The sequence below is a fragment of the Neopelma chrysocephalum genome, unplaced genomic scaffold, assembly GCF_003984885.1.
Source record: "Neopelma chrysocephalum unplaced genomic scaffold, ASM398488v2 Primary Assembly neopelma1_25, whole genome shotgun sequence".
NCBI classification, from domain to species: domain Eukaryota; kingdom Metazoa; phylum Chordata; class Aves; order Passeriformes; family Pipridae; genus Neopelma; species Neopelma chrysocephalum.
In genome coordinates, this window is record NW_020897694.1 from 26,544,479 (window position 1) to 26,565,814 (window position 21,336).

The following is a 21,336-nucleotide window of genomic DNA, read 5'->3' on the forward strand; positions in this document are numbered from 1 at the left end:
ACTACACAACAAATTTTAAAAAAAAGGAAATAATAAACAAACTTAATGCCATTGATTTAAACCAGTTTTAAGTGACAGAATATATTACCTATTTGCTCACCCATTTGGGTCCAAATAACTCTCATACAAAAATGTTCGGCAGAAATTGAAGCATGAGAGCAGGGCCAAAGAAGTGTTACACTATTAATGAAAAATGTACCCACATATTCAATATTGCAAATGCAAAGAGATCTACTGAAGGTAAAATCTGAAAAAAAATCTTTCCAGGATTAAGCCTTCATATGAATGCGTCTATTTGAAAGAAGCTGTAATATTATACAGTATAATGATATCTGTTATTTAAGTCTAAAAATACTAAATAGTACTTTTTGGACACATTTCCTGCTGATTCATCTGAGGAGTTTCTTCAAGCTCCTGGAGGTAGGCAGGATGGGAAGGAGGATTCAGTTTTAGGGAAAAGTGGCTATGCAAGAGAGGTGGTGGTTGCTTGTTGGCTGGAGAAGAGGATGAGACATAGTCAAACCCCTTGGAGAAGCCTCTTCCCCAAGACCTCAGAAAAGTCCCACAGATGTCCATGGCAATCTGTCCTTTGCCCTTATCTGCAGGAAAAGTGAGCCTTGGCTTTGGAGCAGGAGAAGAGAGTGTGGCTTCAGTGGGTGCCAGTTTTGTGGTTTCTCTTCCTTTGGGTGAGCTACACATAAGCTGGGACAATGTGAGGGTCAGGGTACATGCCAAGGGCAGAAGCTGCCAAGGATGGAGAGTCCCATCTTTCCTGCAAAGCAAAAAGAGGCTCCTTAACACAGAAAGCACTGTCCTGATGGCTGGGGCACAAAGGTGCTTGAGAACCAGACGTTGTCCATTCAGTCAGCCTGATGCTCATTCAGGTGGAGGGAGGCACTTGGACCAGACTCCTGGGAACCACACCAGAGTATTCCTGAGGTTCACCTCTGTGCTTAAACCCCACCTGGCTAAGCTTTTCTGAGGCAAATAGTTGTGTTCATATTCTGTGTTCATCTGTCTTGAATGATTTATTTATTTCCCTTTCCCATGCCAGGCAAGTTTTATTGAAGAAATCCTGCAGGTTAACTAGTTGCAGGTGACACTAGTTTGTGTGGCTTCTGCCCTTGCAGTGAGGTGGCCAGAGGGAGGTCTCTTGGGAACCAAGGAGGCTGCATTTCATCCACAGGCAGAGCTGGCATGGGGTGGGTGCAAGTGAGCAGTGCATTGAGGAAGAGCTAAGAGAGTTTGTGGGTGCCAGAAAGGAATTTCGACTTCCCCAAATCAATGGAAGAGTCTTATCACATTGATTCTTTACTAGCATTATATTTTTATGAAAACATACTTGTAGTAGGAAATGCTGTCTCAAAATGTGTCATCTATATAGGTATACCTATATAGAGATTTTTCCATAGAGGTATAATACATTGAAAATATATGTAAAGGGCATAAGACACATTTTGAAGATGTAATACCTTTAATTTTATATTCTTTCCTATTGCAAGATGATTTTTAAATTGTGAAACTTGGGGAAACCTTGTAAATGAGGCTGCCGGTTTATTTATTTATTTGTTTCGTTTCAGCTGAGACAGATGGGATTCTCGGATCATGCACTGGTAAGCCTTCCTTTGGAATTCGCGCCACTGTGGCCACAGAGCCCAGATGGTGCTTAAATCTGTCATTTTTTAACAACCCGACTTTCTTAATTTTATATCCAAACACATTGAGCATTCGAAGTGATTAATTACTGTCCAGATATGTCTGTGCTGCAGCAATTTACTCATGTGTGCCAAAGATCATTTTGTTTTGGAGTAGGTAGTTTGGTGAGGGCTGAGTGGGTGGCAAGAGACTCACCAGAAAATAGTTTATGTTGGAGGTAGCAGCGTGGGGCTCCTTATATCGCCTTCCCACAGCAGTGGCTGAGCAAAAAGTTTCAATAAGTAAAACAGAATTTTGGTGCACATGGATTTTTTACAGTTTCCATGGGGAGTTTTCACTATTGCATATAAGCTTCGTTTTCACCAAATCTTCCATTTCACATCAAAAAAAGAGTTTTTTGATGCATGACAAATACCAACGTTATCCTTTCAGAATTTTATATCCAGACACCAGTGGCATGGCCAAGATTATAATGGCCAGGTATTTGGTAAGAGAAAGCAGAAGGATTTTTGTCAAGAAGCACAGCTTGCTCCCAGAGGTTTCAAGAACTAAATTAACAGATTACTGTAATTCTTCAGAATCAGATGTTGCTCTGTGTCTTCTCCTGAGTTTTGGGAGGTTTTTTAAGTGGCCATTTTTCTGGAGGAGTTTAAATATTATTTGCAAGTCCAACACTTGCATTAATTTTCATGCTTGCAGCAGGCTGCATCAGTTCCTCAGTTTTGGAAATGAGGGAAGGGCTGATGCTGCATAGTTCATGCAGCTCTAACTCTAGCTTCACAGTGGACATTAATATAGCCCATCAAAATCCTTGAACTGCTGCTGCAGTTCCTTTGACCAAGAACCATCAGACAACCACCTGAAGATTATTCTTGGATGTTACTGCATATTGTTTATTTGGTTACTTAGATTTGATGCAGGGGGAAGTGTGGCTTTCAAAAACCCAGAGAAGTGGGAGCTTCCTTCAACCAAGAGTCAACCAGGGTTTCTAGGACTTCCATCCCCTCTGTGAGGGAATTGTATTGCTCATGGTAGGTTTAACACCAGCAATGCAAGTGTCTAACTCTTTTCATTACTGTGGGACACTGGGCAGGGTCAGGCTGTGTCACACTTTCTTCATACAGTCTTTATAATTTGTACGGTCTTAACTGTTAGCACCACTGTTTCATGTTTTGCCCACTATGCACACCACTGCTCAGGACCAGTTCATGCTCAAGAACAATTTGCACTAAGGAGTAGAAGTTTAGCAGTGATGAATCTGGGTTCTTCTTAAAAACCTAGAGAAGGGTCTATTCCTCACCGTATGAACACACTTTAAAAGGAGTGTATCATGAGCCTGAATGTTCCAATTTTTGAATGTACTGTTATTTAATACTTTGCTGTAGAAGGGTTTTGTTCTGTGAGTGCTACATCTTCGTATAGACATTTCCCTTGTTAAATTTCAGTAGGATTTGGTTACCATTAGTAATTACTGACTGGTGGTCACTATTGCAAAATTGATAATATTAAAAATCTAATGTAGAGGATTTTTAAAAAAACCCTTTTGAGCAGGGAGGCACCGAAGCCCAGTGCTGTATCCCAGCATTGCTTCTGGAGCAGTGAACATTACCTCTTTCACATCCAAATTTTCCTCCCATCTTCTAACACAGTCTAGGAGGTCTTAGAGTAATTGTATGAAGTTGCAGCAATGCTTTGATGTTTGTTTGTGCTTTATGATTTAATAAGGCAGTAGAAGGCTGAGAGGGCTCTGGTTTTTAGAAGGAGCGATTAATTGCTTTCTGGGGAGGGAGTTTGAGTTACTGTGTGTTTCCTCACTCTCTTAGTTGTGATATTGGTGTCTAGCATGACATTTTTCAGACAGGCTAAGAGTGCTATAAGTTAGAAAGGAGTTTTTATGTCCTTTCTGATTTGTACTCTACTGTATATGGCTTACAATGTCACCTTATATAGCATTGAACTGTTCAGTTAATTTTAATGTGAGTTATGAATCTGAAGTTTATATAAGAAGGACTGATAAACCCTTAACCTGAGCCCCAGTATAAAAAAAACTAACTGCTCTGCATTGCTAGTGTTAGATTAGAAGAAGCCTGGTTAGTATTTATTTTCTTTTTTTCCTTTGATAAATAATTCATCTTGGTAGAAACTCTATAAGCTGTTAATAAAATCAAACTAATCAAATCAAATAAAATCAAATAATAAAATCTTAAGCTTTCATTCAAATGGATCCTGGTGGTGTGGTGGGAATTCATTCCTTCACTAAGGAGGTTCAGTTCTCTCCTCACCTTGTTCCTGGGTATCATAATAGCTTTGGTAGTCCATTTAGTGCCTGTACTAAGCATCAGCAGTTAATTCTGCACTTTCTAGGTGCCCCTAAAATGTAATAATTGTACTTTCTTAGACAATGAAAGTGACAGTTTGGTGGCTTTTTCACTGCCTTTATTAAATACAAATAAAGGCAAATTTACATCTGTAGCTCCAACTCTATTTTGTCTTTCCTGTTTAAAGAAAATGCCTTAAGTTCTGGTTCTGTTTTCCATTCACTTTATTTCCAAGAAGACATAGAACTATACGGTACTTCTATGGTACTATAGAAAAAGTGCTACTTGGTTTGCGCTTTTCAAAATACTTCAGGGCAGTTTCACCCTTGCGGAAATTACTGCTGTTGCCACATTAGTATTGCATGTTTGCCTTTGGAACAGAGATTACTTGGAATATCTTTGAACCATCTTCCTTAAATCTTGTTAGCCACAGAAATACCTGGCACTTCTGACCACCTTCTGACACCTGAGTGTGTCTTTTCCTTAGAGTGTACTCCTCAGGAAATCCAGGGGTTTGATTTGACTACTCAAAATATAGAAATCCTTTGGATCAGTAAAAGTTAAACCAGGTTATCTGATCAAAATCCCAAAACACACTCAAAAGGATGAAACTCCCAGGATCTTGGTTCTTATTCACCTTTAAAAAACAGTGTACTTTATAGACTCAAAGAATCACAGAATGATTTGTGTTGGAAGGGACCTTAGTTCCATCTAGTTCTAACCCCTGCCATGGGCAGGAACACCTTCCATTAGAACAAGTTGCTCAAAACCCTATCCAACCTGGCCTTGAACACTTCCAGGGATGAGGCATCCACAGCCTCTCTGGGCAGCCTGTCCCAGTGTCTCACCACTCTCACAGTAAAGAATTGTCAGATTCATCTGATTTCAAATTTATATTCTTAGTAAAATATATGTTTTTAGGCTATGTCGCCATTTTCACCTCCTGTCCTCTATCAGGGCAGGATAAAAAATTTAATGGAAAAAACTGCAAAACAATTCCTTTTTTCTGGAGTATACTTTTGTCATGGAGTCAAAGCATGATGAGTTTGGTACCCACCCTTCCTAGGGCTCCTCTCTCCTTTCTGCAGGAGCACTTCTTCCTAACACCCCAAATGCTGGACTCTCCAGGATGCTGCTCTAATCACAAAAAAAAAGCCATCTTTCACAAGTGAATCTTTTTAACCTTTTCCTAATGAGTTCCCAAGTGCTTCTTGGCTATAGATATTAAAGCTTGTGTGTTTGCGATTTCCCTGGCAAGCTGCCGTTCGTAAAAAGGATATAGTGTTTTCTTGGTTCTTTGCCCAAAGTAATTTTGCAAGGAACTGTAAGTGCATTTAGTACATGTCATTCATTGGAGAGAAGTCATTGTAATTGCATTTGATCACAATCAGTTTATGGCTCTTTTATCATGTTTTCATGCTGCATATCTACTCAAACATTATAGCAAAACTTAATGGCTACTGTTTTACTTCTGCATAAAACATTTTATGGCCTTTTTGTGCAGCAGACATTAGGTTTCAATCACCGTTGCCCCATAGAGAGAGAAAAAAGTTGGATGAAGAACTATCAAAAGTCCTTAACTACATAAAATTTTATTTCAGGTCAACTTCCCATAAAAGATATTAAATGTATTTTGTGGTTTATTCTGCACGTTAACAATTCTAGAGGAGCTGCAATATTTGGGGGAAAGTAGTATGAAAGGGGGAAGTTAATTCACAGAAGATGTTTTACGTTTGGGGTAGTTTTTCTTTGTAAAAGGATGGATTTGAATGTGGAAGGGGTGGCTGGAGAGTGCTGCCGACATACTCGAAGTGGCTTTAAAAGCTCACTGTTGCCTCCACAAAATTCAGATTTCTGACCTTCTGCTAAGCCTTTTTAATTATTGCTTTAAATTTTTGATGTTCCATTCATAAAACCTAGCACAATTCATGTGCCTTAAATTATATATTTTGCTGCCTGAGTGCTGCCGAAGTTCCCAGCTGAAAAGTTTAATTAAAAGGGAAACTTTGACATGCTGCTGAGAAGATTAGTTCGCATTAGAGTGTTGAGATAAAAGAAAATTTACTTCTAATCTAATTAACACCAATTAAAAGATGTAAAAGAATTTGCATTGGCCAATTGTTAATTATGCATCAGTTTGCCTTTCCTGTGACAAAAAAAGCAAAATGTGACCTGTTTTGTTTTAGGATACCTATAGTTTGATGATATTGCCACAGTCATTTTTCATGTGAATTGGTTAAGATGGTAACACTTGCTTCGCATCAACCCATTGCTTTGGTTTGTGTTCAAGACTTTAGCACAAGGTTATTTCAGCCTAATTGGTCTGTAACTTGACAACTCTGTGTAGGGATGATGGAAACACAAACAAAACCTCCAGTTTCACAGAAACTATTGCTTGCATGTATATGCTTCTTCTCCTTAAATGTGTGTATGTAATAGCTTGGAGGCATTAGAGGGGCATGCCTGTCCACTTCAAAGTTTGTCTGTGTATTTACACATGCTTATATTTTTCTGATTCATGCTTTTTAGATTATAGCTGGGATTATCTGGTAATAAATATGGGTTTATTCCACATGCCTTGGCATGCTTTTATGCAGGATGTAGTATTTTGGGAGAATTGGTATGGCTAGTGAGCTTCTCAGTTTGCTTCTAGGTGGAAGGCTGAAGATATTTCATCAGTGTATGGTAGACGCTGAATGCTTAAAATGTTCTTTATTGGTTTTATGTGCATTGGCTTTTTTTTCTAGTTTTGCTTTTCAGCTTTGGAATTTAAACATGAGATGTTTAGTTCAGTATGAAGAAAGGACCCAGGGAAGACTAGGGTCTAGAGAGTAAGTACTATGAGGAGCAGCTGAGGGAGCTGCGGTTGTTTAGCCTGGAGAAAAGGAGGCTCAGGGGTGACTTTACCACTCTCTACAGCTACCCGAAAGGAGATTGTAGCCAGATGGGGGTTGTCCTCTTCTCCCAGGCAAGTAGCAATAGGACGAGAGGAAATGGCCTCATGCTGCATCAGGGGAGATTCAGGTTGAACATCAGGAGAAAGTTCTGTGCAGAAAGAATTGTTAAACATTGGAATGGACTGCCCAGGGAGGTAGTGGAGTCACCATGCCTGGAGGTACTCAGGAAATGACTGGACTTGGCACCACTTGGTCACGATGAGTCAAAGACTGTACTCAATGATCTCAGAGGTCTTTTCCAACCTAAGTGATTCTGTGTCGTTCTATGATTCTGTGACTGTGCTGTTTATGTTCTGTTAAGCACTTTTATTTTTATTGAGGTTATTATATTACTAGGTGATTTTTTATATAAATACCATTTTTTTGGTAACCCCACCAAATGAACAATTAGCTTATGATGTTGGTTGCTGCTTGTGCCTTCAAAAACATGAAGCTAAATTCAGTACAAGTTTCCTGAATTCATGTTTACTTCATCATCTTTCCTAGTGCTTTCACTTGCTGTCTGTCTGTATGGCTGATAGTGTAGATACAGTTCACCTTCAATGTGGCAAATCTAATGGGTTTATGAGGATGTCAAAGCTCTAAGCAGAAAGAAGGTTGAGTATTTCAAGTAACCATCTACAGAGGAGAGGAGGTGCGTGCTGAGGTCTGAAAGAGCAGTTATGTCAACCCCACTTTAGGAAAGAAATACGGAAATGGAGTTTTATGGCCACATTGTAAATTATGGGGACAAAAGAGAACAGAGAACATGTGAAAGGGAATAAAAATATTTGTGTTACAGTATTGCTTGCAATCAAATAGTATAGAGTTGCAACAATGTCTTAATTAAGAATTGCCCTGAATTTGATCACCATATTCAAAAACATAGGTAACTCTTTACCACTGTAAACATGTATCAAGTAGCTCTTCTGTATGTCTTCATGTTATAACTTGCTGAGCTCTTCTTTATGCTTTATATTGCCTTTTGTGAAAAGCATCACAAAGGTTCTTTCTAAAGAAAACAAACCGGGAGCTAGAACATTAAGAGTATATTATATATTTGACCAATCACTTTTATAAAGTCTGATGCAAGTCTTTAATCTGAGATCCTTGGAGAATGCTTTAGTTTTAAATATTTCTATGACCTTCTCCAGGGGACTGAAAAATTACTTTGAAGTATCAAAGTGGGGCATGGAGTTTTAGCTGTGTGATTCCCATTAAAGTCAGTAGGAGCCAGGTAGCTAAAACTCCATACAACTATGAAAACACACTCCTTGTGCAGTGTTAAGCAGTAAAGCAATTCCGTGACATGGCAGTGACATTTTACTGCATTTGCTGGCTTTATAGGTCCACTCAAGGCTTGTATTTTTACTGGAGTTTTACTGTTCAGTAAAAATAGTAAAGAATTATTCAAAAGCAGGTGTAGGCTATTCTACTAAAAGGCACAGCTGTTGGGAAAAGCTGGAAAATTACCTATATTTTTAATGTAAAATGGCAACATCTGTTTTGCAAACTCTGAGCTCATCACTTGCAGACTGGCCATACTGTAAGCATTTGTTTGAGGTGCCTGAAACTATTTTGCGTACTTTCAGCCCAGGACCAAAATCAGCCCTTGGTAACCCATGGTGCTGGCAGGTGACGGGGATTTCTCAGCTCAGCCATGCTCCTGTCAATAAGAAAGATGAACCAGTGCTTCCCAGAGATACTGACAGGCAAAGCAACCATGCAGAAGAGAAGCCTGATCTAATTAATACAGTTTCTTTTTGAAATATCTCTACATTTGTCTACATGTGTCTATGAAGTTTGATTTACACCAATGTGAGGCAAGAAATCAGCTGTTCTGTTCACCTTGCCCAGAAAGAAGGATTTAAAGCTTCCAAATTTTGCATTTCACAGCAATGTGTAGTAGCCATCTGGACAGCCTTCTACTGACATTCCTTCCTGGGCCTGCCATGCCCTCACAAGCAAGGACCAGAGCTGTCTACAAGTGCTGCTGTCTGGTACATGCTCCTCCCTGCAGTAGTAGCTCACAGATGTAGCTTCTGAGAGAACTCCTCCAAGTTGCAAGAGATGAGTAGAATACCCGATGAGGTGTATTGTCATAAAAGGTTCTTGAGGAAATAAACTTAAAGCTATCCTATCTGTTTCATAGGCAGCACTGAAAAATCAAAATCAATTACTCCAGCATATTGGGGCCTGAGTTCATCAGTGATGTGACACAGCCTACAATACTCAAAAGATAAATCTAGACATTAATATCTGACTACAACTTCTTGATATGGCGAATGATATGCAGACATTTACATTTTCAGCAAAAAATTGTGAAATGCATATAATGCATCACATTATCTGAATAATACTGCAACTTTTATGCAGCTGGGAAAGTATATTTATAGTGTTCAAGTTAAAGCATATCACATTTTATAGCAACAAGTGCTTCGTCATTAACGCGGTCATTTCAGTTTTTCTCAAGCTGACTGAAAATTTCCCAGAATTAAGCAACATAGAAAGATAGCAGGTAGTGTCCATGGACTAATGTGTCCTTAATTCCCAAATTTTTGTTGTGTGAGTCACAGCACAGTTTACCAGGATCTCCCCTAGTACTGAACAGGGATTTCAGTGGTAAAAGTAGTGGTAATTCATCTTTAATATGGGCATATAGCTTCCAGAAGCTACAGGCTTCAGCATATAAAATGACTCAAAGTACAAACTGCAGAGATAAAAAATCCGTATCAAAGAGGAGTTCTGCAGCCCTTCTGTTTTGAAACAGGGCGCTGCATTTGGAAGTCATAGTGTTGACTTCCTTGGGGCCATCATTTATATGACATAGATGTTCTGAGCTTCCTTGAGTTCTTCCTAAATACCATTTTCAAACCTTTTGAGAAGATCATAGTGATGAAACACTGACCTGTACTATAAGATACAGGCACAAGGCCAAGCACTTGCTCAGTTTTCCTCCTCTGCTACCCCAGGCATGTTTATACTGACCTGTTGGGAAATGTATAGTGATATTTATTGCTACATGACAATAGCAAGTAACTCTTCTCGTATGGTTAATGTAAAATTATGTTTCTGAAATTTTTAAACAACACAGTGCATGTGTGCATCTGTATTTGCATATTTAGTTCAATTGCTAAAAAATCTTGCCTTTGACTTGCAAAACATAGCAAACATTTGAAAAACAGAAGAAATAATAGTGTCATTACATTAGCTTTATTAGACTTTTCAGGCCTACAGATGTAAATAGAATATGATTTTATTTAATAGATTATTATTTTATTATTCATTTCTCTTTAATTAAGAAATTTTTTGTAGTATGCAGAGACTGAATTGAATTTTCATTACGTACCTAGTCAGGGACCAGTCCAAATGATTCTTTAAGCAGTTTAGAAAAAAAAAATGCTCATTGAAGACTTGTTAAGTCGTGTGAGAATATGCATTAAATGCTTATCTCTCCTGTGGGTATGTAGGTATCAGCTACTTGGTTTACTGTGTGAGGTTTAATGCTTTTCTTCTAATTTCTAATGAACTTTACCACCAGACTACTTGATCATGACTAAGCCTATGAACAATGCAAATGGAATTGCCCCCTGATGGTGAGGAATGGGGCCCAGATGGCCCTTAAAAGGTGATAATTAGGAAATATAGCATATCTGAGTAGCTAGAAAGAGAGAAATTTGTTGAAGACAGTCAATCTGTTTGAAGCAATGGTCTTTCCCTTAATTATATAGATTTTCATTTAAGGCTACTTTCAAGTAAATTTTCCCAGAAAATTTTATTTGCAACTGGAAACTAGAAACCACTGATTCTGCTTCGCCCTGTTTCAAATTCTCTGTGGAAACTTTTCGTGTCATATTGTCTTCAGAATATGAGTGACAGGCTGGCTCTATATGTTGTCACAGTATTTTGGGTTGTAAGTATCCTTCTGCTGCAAAATGACAGCAAAATGAGAAGCACCAGAGATATAGATATTGGTACGTTGTAAAACATGTATTACCAGAATTCAACTGTAAATTCTGCTGGATGAGGATTTGCTTGCTTCTAGAAAGATTTGTCACTGTTCTGAGCATTTCTTTGCCTTTTGGGGGTTTCATAAAAGCTCAGATTTTTATTTCTGTATTTAACTTTATAACTTTATTAAAACACTGTAATTTGGAAATATATTGCTTCTTTATGTTATAGATCAGATGGTAATGAAATAGTACACAGGTCATTTAAGGCTTTCTATTGTAGCTCTCCCTTTACAGCTGCCTTATGAAATGAGGTTTTATGTTGATTACATTTGCTGTGTTGTGAGAAAATTGCCAGTGGGGAAGGGACATCCTTCTGGGAGGATGTTACAGGAGAAAGAGACAAGTTACTGGTAAAACCACTACTATTAATTTTGTAAATTTAGTAAACTGTGTCCCTGAAAGTGATGTGACCAAAGCACATATCACAGTTTCAGACAACAAGTAGATGTAAAAGGAGAGCCATATCACAGACATTAGTTTTTTGAATATGAAATCTTGACTTGAATTCAAGTGTTGAACACAAGCCTGTGATAAGTATTTAGCAGTAAAATCTGTTGTGATGGCCTGCTTGCCTCAAGCTTACATCATGATTCACCATGTCAGAAATAATTCTCCAAAACACAGCTTTGAAGCCTTGCAGACTGTGTTTTATTGCTGTGAGAGAGGATAGACATGCTGACAAACTAGGGAAGGTCCTCCAGGAGAACTTTTTGTCCCATAAAATATTTAATTTTGTCTCATATTCTGTCTTTTAGGAGACAGTACAATGTTCTTACTCTGTCACATTGAAATGGAAATATAGGGCTCAGCAGCCACTGTATTGCCTGGGCCCAAAAGTGCTCTGATTGTCATTGTCTGTGTTAGCCTCCACCTTATGTTATGTATTGTCCTCAGTTCTAAATGCATTTTCCTCAACTTCTCCTTGGCTGAATTGGGATCATTAAAAGGTCAAGTTTCCAGATCTTTAAATATCAATGCATTACTGCTTTCTCTTCTGCTTCTTCTCTTCTTGCTAGGAACCAAAATCTAGTGCTAAAGGAAAGCCAGCCTACTGAGAGGGAAGCTACAGGAAAATGTTTTTTCCATAATGTCTTTTGATTTTTTTTCTTCCAAGTCTAAGGTACTCCAGTGAATAGGATGATATCTATTCAGTTGTTGCTTCTATGTCTAGAAGTCTTATTGCAGAAAGTAAAAATATTTTCAGGACTTTAAATACACTTATCTTGTTTGATGATGCAGCTAATATTAAATGCTAGTACTAATAGGATGTGTAATTAAAAAGTAGTCTTTTTTGTCGGTTTGCTATAGATTGATCTGACACTGTTGTAATATATCTGTAAATTGCTCCTCAGGCAGATAGTGGTTTGTCCAAATTTTTTTTTTTTTAGTTAAGAGTTTTTTTAGTTAAGAGTTTTGAAGCATGAAAGCAAAGTTTATGAAATTCTCACATTTTTAGGAGAGTTTTAAAACTATTAGCTATTACATAGAAAAAAATCTAAATTGTTAAGAATAGCTCTGACTGACAGTATTTAAATTCAAATCAGTATAATTTTAGGAGACGTGTGACTACTGAAGTGCCAAAAAAATACCAGCCGTAAGTGTGTGTGTGGGGGCGGAAATAGTAAATCAACACAGCAGATTTTGTCCTCCCCACCTCACATATCAGAGCATACTGTAAATAAAAACGTAATTTTAGCAAGGCCTATGGGATTCACCATGTGCCTGATTCAGGAGTGATCCAGACGCAGACCCCACCAATCAGCATCCATATCTACAGCCAGATCCAGCGTGCAAGTGAGAGCAGTCACAATGAGAATTGTCTTTGGCCCTTGCATAATTTAGATGATTTTTGGAGTATTGGAATAGCACTGCGTATTTGGATAAAAGTAGTTTAGCACACACACAAAAGAGGGTGTTGTTCTTCTTGATTGTGAGTTTTCCACATGCTCAGCTTTACGCCCATCTGAAGCAACTAGCACATCCAAATGGATGGAGTTAAAAGTGTGTAAAGAGAAAGCTAAGGAGACAGACAGTTGATGTTTGCATGTAAGAAGCTGTTTGCCTGGTCATCACTTCCGGAAGTGACTTTCCATTTGTCAAGTCACATGGTTGCCTTCCAGGAGGCTTCCACCTTTCCTTCCTTCTGTGCTGCCTGCTCCAGGAGGCTGTGCTCCCTTCCTTGCCATAAGGGAAGGCTTTTCTGCCACCCCATTGTATCTCCCAAGTCTCCCATGTGCTGCATTTCTTTTTGTTCTGTCTGCTTTTAGCCAAATAAGCAAATCTCACCTGCTAGGCATGATGGCACTGCTTCCCAGCATTTCTGTAGGGTCAACATTTTGGGTTCCCTTCTGCTTTGAATGAAATAGTTGGGGTTATTCTGCTGCTATTTTGCAGCTGGTTAAAAAAAAAATAGAAAGACTCTTACTGCCACTGCTGTTGTATGTTATTCAAAAAGTTGTTGTAGTCTCTCTATCCATCCCAGCCTACCAAAAACCTTCCAGAATGTTCCAGATTCTATAATTTTACAAGTAATTTATTGCAAGGTTAATTTTAAATGGCAGGAAGGAGAAGTCAGAGGTGGAGGGTTACTGCATGGCACTCTGATGCAATTCAGTGTGCTTGCTCTGTTTATTATAATTGATTGGGAATGGTTAAAGTACCTAACAGCTGCCTACTATATTGTGCTGATATTTATATGGTACTTTTATATTCTGTCTGAAACCATAGGCACAAAGGGTCTCTAAAGATTTAATATAAAACTTGCTTGTAAAATTCCAAGGTTTATAGCACAATTCATTTGGTGCAGACCTGTTTGGTTTATGTGGGTGGATGCTACTTAACTCAGCGCGATCCTTTTCCATCTTTCTCTCACACAGAAAAACTCCACGTTTACAAAGGCTTGAAACCTTTTATCTTACTGAAACAAGCTTAACATCTCTTTGTAAGGAATTATTTCTAAAGTAGGTGACAGGTATACATGAAAGATTAATGTGGCATAGATATCCTGAAGTACTTTAAGTCACTTGGATAACCAGTGGCCACTTTTCCTTAGCACTTGAAATCTTTTGTTTAGGATTAACTCTTTAGTAGCTTACTTTTCCCCCCTTCAAGCCTATGGCTTGATCTAGGTCATGATACCAGTGCAAACTTGCTCAGGACCATCTTTTCCCTTTATCCAGTGACCACACTTGCCACGAGATGGGCCTCTTCTGATACTTTCTCCAAAGTTGAATTTATAGTTTCATGTGTTTTACACCTAACCTTGGGTTTGTGGCTCCTGGTTTCCTGCTCTGGTTGGGGTAAACCGTAAGCCCTTTTCCTCCTAAGCCTGTGACCATTGGAAGGCTTTGTACCACCTTCATCCAGCTGTGCTGGCCTGTCAGTGAAGGAGAATAATAAGCTGGGGGAAAATTTATAGCTCTCTCTAGTGAATGAATGTCTCAAACACTTGCTCTGGAGCCTCTTCCACTACTGCTGTGGTTGCTTCTACAATTTCAATGACTTCCTGGGAGTCACTGTATTTCAGTCCCATAAATAACATTATTCTAATGCTGCCTTCTGCTCTGCATATATTCTGATTAACTCAGCTGGGAGCATGCAGAAGCTGAGCTGGTTGGGATAAACAGAAGGGACTGGGAGAAAGAGAGCAAGTGTATTAGTCCAAAGTCAGTGGCTTTGCTAAGGGCAAAGGAGGTGTGATGTGAATTTTTTCCAAGTCCTTTCTGACTGCAGATGGTGGTGAGACTGTCCTGGACATCTCCACCTCCTGGGAGACTGGTCTTTCCCCAGCCCATAGCGTCTTGGGACTTGCCTTGCCTTCAGACTTAGTGTTCGACTGTGGAAGAACACCTTGCAACAGGTGGGCCAGCCCTGTCCCATGACAAACTGAACATGGCTGGGAAGCAAGTTTTCTTGGAGCAGTGTTAACTGTGTATTGCACTGAGCATTAGTCCTACCTGATGCTATAACCTCACCCACTTGCCTTGCTTTGGTGTTGTGCCTGCTGGGGCACTTGAGTCTCTAGTTCCCTCCCTGAGTGAGATTGCAATGAATTTACACCTGAAACATTAAAACCCACAAGGTTTTAACATGTATGGTAATAATGCTAAGAGTATTCCAGTTTTGAACAGTGTGGTCCCCACATTTCCAGGCTTTTCTGTGTTAGCAGACGGCCTTGAGATTTACCATTTTTTTAGAAGTTGTCATGTAGGTCTATGACTCTCAGAAAGTCAGGGTGAACAAAAGACAGCATACCATGTTTTATAATGCTGATAAATCCCAAGGCCACAGTTAGCATACTGAATGTTAACAAAAATGAGAAGAGGCAAATGCCTCTATGATTGTGGTTATTTGTGCTCATTTTTTTTTCATGGGCTGAATTTAGCTATAATGAATGCATCTGTGTGGCAGGAGCATCAGAGAGTGTGCACTCCCTGCCCCTTCCCACCCTTCCCACCCCTGGTCCGGATGTTATTGCGCAATGTTAAACATATTCTTTCATGGGCATTTGCAAAAGAATAGGAAGATTACCTTATTTTCATGTCTATAGCCTGCATCACAGATAACTTGTCCCCTGTTAGAAGTACTTATACTTGGAAATACAGCTGTGGTTAATCTGCACCCGGAGAAAAACCTGTATTAAATAAGGAGTCAGAAGCAGGGTGGGATTAGAGAGAGAAAAAACTAGTTGGTCACATAGAAGAGGCTCTTGGGCCACTGGAAGAAGAGTAAACTCCCCATCACATGCATTCTCCTTATTTTGTATTTGAACAGTTAAACCATGGATTGCATGTATGAAAAGAGGAAACTAGGAATTCATGGTTTGGGAAAGGAGTAAAGCTGCTTGCTTTAACACTGTGCTTCGTAGTGGGATATAAGGATTGCCTTCACTTTGCAACGCAGTTGTGAGTTCAGGTAGCTAATATACATCTGCTGAGCTCAGGTAAAAACACAGTGAAGAGGAGGCACTTCAGTTTTGTTCTGAGGTCATACCCTGACTCTACATGGAGTTAACCTTCTGACAAAAATGAAGTACCTAGTTTCCAGTGTCATTCTGCCTGCCAACATCTGCCATGCACAAGTTATTTCAGTGGGGGGAAAAAAAAGAGCAAGCTGCTTTTTTATCAGGGAGAAGCCTGAGGTGATGGAATCCTCAGCCTTACAAAAATATAAATGACCAGGCTTTGATTCCTGCAGCAGGTTTAAGGCTGATTATTTTAAGAACCATTGAAACCTGAAGCCACAGCCTTCTGATTACAGTCCTAGTCTATATTTGACATAGTGCAGTAATGATTTCTAACATCTATTTTAGTTTGGATTTAGAGAGAGAGAGGCAACCTACACTGAAGTATATAACCATGCTCTGACTTATGAGCATTGTGTAGGAGGTTTAAGTCAGATTATTTTAAGAACTCAACAAGCCTGAAACAGCATTTTTATGATTATAGCTTTTTCCCCCCCCATCCTTTCCACCCAGAGCAGTAGTGAATTCTAACATCTCTTTTAGCTGGCTTCAGAGCAGAGCCAGCCTACACTGAATTGGCCTCTTTTGATGCTACAGTATTGACTGAGGGGAGGGACAGATGGAACAAAAATCCTAATTGCCCAAACTTACAATAGGTTCCCAGCAGCAGCCATCACAAAAGAAATGTTAATGCAGTAAAAGGTAAATGGAAGGAAGCTAAACCCAACTTGTGGACAATTCAAAACCTATCAATTTATTTTAAACTGCTTCCTGCAGTTTGTGAACACCTTCCTTGTCATAGTAGAATTGTATTTGTTTTTACATTAGTCACTGCTCTGCAGAAGTCTTATCATGCTTCTGCAATTTGTAAAGTAACTGGAAAATGCCATCTTGGGATGAGGAACAAATGACTTCCTATGGTCTGGGCCAACTCTGTTGAAGTTATTTGTTGCAAATGGTCAACTTGCCCTGCATAGTTTTCACAGCTGCAGCTGAACACTATCTTTTTTAGCAGTGAGACTACATGGTATCTGCAAGCACAACAGATGGCAGCAGTATTTTGATGTTTCAGCCTCAAAATGAGGGGGCAAAATGTCATCACTCATCCATCCATCCATCCATCCGCCCGTCCATCTCACAACAATTTTGTTAATGTGTCATTCATCACATTTATATTTGCTGTGTTTTCTGTTCTATTTCCATTTTCTGATTCCCTTGCCTATATGTCTGCCTTTTAAAATGTAGCTCCTGTGGATGATGCTACAATCAATTAAGAGCATGCTGTAAACCGAAGAGTGCATTGCAAGAATCCCTGATCCATGCCATGAAAAACTCCCCCTCATTAAACAGATTTTAATAGTTAGTTTCTTTGGCTGATCATCACTACCTTTTCTAATAATGGGTACAGCTCAGGATTGGTTTGCCAGTTCTCAGACTTCCAAAGTAGGCATTAATTCAAGATACAACTTTAACGTACTTTTAGCCTGTGTAAAGAATCTGTAATGACAGAGCAAGCCCTCTTGTGTTAGACCAAATATTTGCTATTTGGGAAAACGATCCATTCTCTAAAGAGACATCAGTCATAAGTAATTAATATCTAATTTTCTAACTTTTGGGGGGATGATTTTTATAGACTGTTTGGAGTCCACTGTTCTACAGCTGATGGATACCGGCAATTACACTCTTAGGAGAAGCACATACAACTGTCTTTAAAATTAAAGTAAGGTGGGAACTGCTCCATATTTAGCCTAGAAGATTTTAATTTTTTTTTCTACTGTGTTAATAAAAAAATCATTAACAGTAAGTTGACAAGGACCGTGCCTGGAAACTAAATCCTGTCATGACTGGCTTAGTACCTTATTGAATTTGGCAGTCAGGTTCCTCCCTGGCCTTCTCATGACCATACATCACACCAACAAAATCTCTCACATGGACGAGAGCTGCAGAGAACAGAGTCTTCAGCCAGTCAGCTGAAGGAAGTTATTTCTGCGATTGTGTGTTTAATCAGAAGCTTTCTTAGTCTCTATACATACAATTTAAAGTACTCTGCCATCAAGATAGCTTTATAAAGAAAAATGCAGCTCTCAGATGTAACTGCATTTGTCCAGCCATGGGGTCATATTCAGTGACCTGCCCCTCTGCACCCAGAAGGAGGCAGTCAGGGTCTTGGAGATGGCTATTAATCAGAAAATGCTTACATGAACATACTTGTAGGATGATCTGTGATGTTTTTGTTGCGCAAAACACCTCCAAAGTTATCTATATGGTTTGACATTATTCCGACATATTTTGGCAAAAAACATGGAAGTTCCAAGTGCACAAGTCAGATGCAGAGTTGGGCTTTGGGGCTTACCTGTAGGTACCTTGTCAATAGTAAAAATGCTAAGTAATAAAGCTTCTAGAAGTTCCTGCAGAAAACCATGCTGCAGCTCCCTGCAAGGCTCCTACCCTCCCTCCCAAGGTGCCAAGGTACAGTTGGTGTTTGCCACTCTTGCTTTTACCTTGCTACTCCAAAAGCCCCCCTCCACTCACATTACAAAATTGATGTTCATTTTGGCTCAGAAACCTTTGATGGGATCATGGTCAGTTGCTGCATCCAACATTTGTGACCATCACTTTTGTTCTGGAAAACCTTTTAACTTCCCTCTCCATCTGCAGCATGGTCTCAAGTGGGTGGATGGAGGAGGGCAGCTGCCAGGTCCCCCCCCTCCCATCCCTCATCCAGCTCCAGCTGGGTTCAAGATTTAGCTTTTAATTATAAAGTGCTTTTTCCCACCTCTGCCTGATTATTAACCCCTTCTTTACCTGACACACGCACCACTGGTGGGAATGCTGTAAAAACATCAGCCTAGGGTCCCTAGGGAGATGTATCTGGTGGTGCTCAGCAGAGGGGTTTTTGTTAGCAGAAACATCTCCCCTTCTCCTCTTTCCCTTTCTGCCTGCTTTTTCAGGTGACAAGGAGTGAAACTTGGGTTCTTGTGAGCCCAATTACTTCCATCCTGTAGCCACCCTGTACTGTGGGGCACTTGGCTTCAATGCCTGGCAGCAGTGTCGCTTGCTGTTCCCGTCCACAGTAACAATTCAAGGTCTGTATGTTTAGTTATAAAAGTCAAAGGTTAAGTGATTTGGGAATAAAATGTCACTTAATGCGACAGAAACGCGACAGAACTGAACCCGCTGATGCTTGCATTACTCCTGGGGTTTTCTTTTCGCTTGCAGGCTCAGTGTTAAGTAATTTTATTAACTGAGGAGGGGGAAACAAATTATTTGCTAACATTTTTATCCTATTGTGAAATTTATTGCGTGTTGCTTCATAAGGTTTTGAAAACAACACAGTTGTGAAGGCAAGGAAGGTAAAAATGGAACGTTTGGGTTTTTTTCTTTTGAAAGTGTTATTTAAAACATTGTGCGATTAGTCAAAAAGATTAATTGTTGCTTGTGGCTAAACAGATGATAAATTTTAAAATTATATTATTACAGTGTGTCAGCATAAAAGCTCTGTGTCCCAAGTGTGTCGCCTTTTTATGTTTCTGTTGACAAGGTTCACATTTTATAGCACGCTACCAGAAAGTGTTGACACGTATTCAGATCACTGATTAAATGTTTTTAAAACGTGCCACTCAGAAACTAACCCTGATGGTCTTGGAGACAGGCATTTTAGAAGTCTGAATGCATTTCCCTTCATCAGTTAGGTTGTAACACAGTGAGCAGTATTAATTAACGATTCTCTTTTTTTTCTTAAATTTTAGTACATTACCTAGGAACAGAGCTATTTATAATATATTTTTAGGCACATATTTTTAAGATTGTCTTCAATATCGTGTCAAATAGTCACTTAGATGCTGAAATGGGCAAAAAATCATCTTTCTCATATAGGAGTTTGTGGAGGTGTTTTTTACTTTTGCTTATTAACATTTTGATTTGTCTGTCTCGAGACCATTGGATGATGTTAAAAAGTACAAGGTGGTGTGTTTGTAATTTCAAGCTGAGGTGCTCTCCTTACTTTGAAGATTTCACTCATGACTTGTTCCAAGTCCTGCAGTGTGATTTTCCAACTCAGACATTTTCTCCTGCATGGAATTGCCTGGAGATGGATAAGTGTCCTCCAGACCCACCATTCAGGTTTACTCAACCACTTTTTATTGTCTGGTGTCACAGGTTTCTGGGCAGTTCCCATTGCCTCTGCTTTCACAGAAGGGCTGCTTCTTCCGTCAGAAAACTCATAGGATAAAAAGCAAAACTGGTCCTGAAAGCACAGGTGGTTCCTCCCCAGACCTGCTCACTTTTGCAAATTCAGGCATCTTTGTAGTTTCTGCTCTCATCTGTTTTCTTTTCTTGGAAACCAAACAGCCCATTTGCAGGGATAACCATAGGTGTAGTATTGCTTGCTTGTAAAAATCCCTCCTGTGAGTTGTCATGTGTTTCAGCCTCCTGAGCCTGAGCTTAGCATGAGTATCCCAGCTCTTGCTCTGGGCAGCAGCTGCTGGGTAGCTGCTTCACAGACTGAAAATAATTAGCTCTCATTAGAAAAATATTACTTTTCATTGGAGAGATGCTGTGATGCTTAACTTGATATTTTCTACTGGGTTTGAGTTTCTTTTGAGGGAGAAGATGTTACTGAAATATGAAACATGCCATCTATTAGTGTCCTTTCTCAGCATTTGTGACTCCAGCCTGAGTGAAGCTGTAGTATTTCTGCAGTGAAAAGTTTAGTCAAGTAAGAGTATCAAGTTTACAAATTACCTTGCTATTTCATGGATAAGAATGTTTAAAACACTGTAAATATATCTATAATTATCTCATCTCTTGGTTCACTGGTAGATTTTATTGTCTGTCAAACTCTACTCATATTATGAGAGCCGTCTCTATTCTGTTTTGTTGTCTTGCAATACAACTATTCAGAGAAGTATAGGGGGAAGCTGCCGAGTGGAGAAGGAATTTTTAATTGCACTATTTAAAGCCTTTTGCATGCTTCATTTCATCCATCATTAAAAAAAAAGTGGGGCTTCAACTTCAGTTTCTAGTGAAAACTCCCTGTAAACATTTTTAAATAAAAAATATTTGAAAGAAGACTTCCTCCCATCTTTATGAATTGAAATAACCTGTTGAGGGGAACTAAGTCCTGTTTTATGTCTTTAAGTCCTAGAAAGCATCACATATATGCTCAAATAGAGCAGATGAAAGAGACCTATCAATCTCCCTTCTGCTCTCGTGGTGATGTTGACCCGTCTCTTGTTTTCCTTTCCTGTTAGGCTACTGAGGAGCATTTTTCTAGTGTCTGGACTGTGAAAAAAACCTGTCCATGGGGCTGTGGTGCAGTCACGTGAACAGCAAGTCCCTCCAGTTACCGCTTCACCTGGGAGCCACCCTTCTTGTTTTGCTCCTGCCATCTGGGGCTGCCACACTTATACTTGTCCTCTCTGCCAGCAGGAAAGTTGGTAGAGCTTGTA

At 39.4% G+C, this 21,336-nt stretch overlaps 1 protein-coding gene across 2 annotated transcripts in view; it reads left to right on the forward strand.

Annotated features, from left to right (window-relative positions):
* The window catches only part of CLYBL (citrate lyase beta like), a 151,061-nt gene that overhangs the window by 20,463 nt on the left and 109,262 nt on the right, over positions 1–21,336 (forward strand). Inside the window, exon 2 of one of the 2 annotated variants that reach the window (XM_027674677.1) lies at positions 1,581–1,613. In XM_027674677.1, coding sequence (XP_027530478.1) covers positions 1,581–1,613 — 33 coding nt within the window. Of the gene's footprint in view, positions 1–1,580; positions 1,614–21,336 lie in introns of those variants that run through there. The other variant, XM_027674679.1, reaches the window with a different exon arrangement.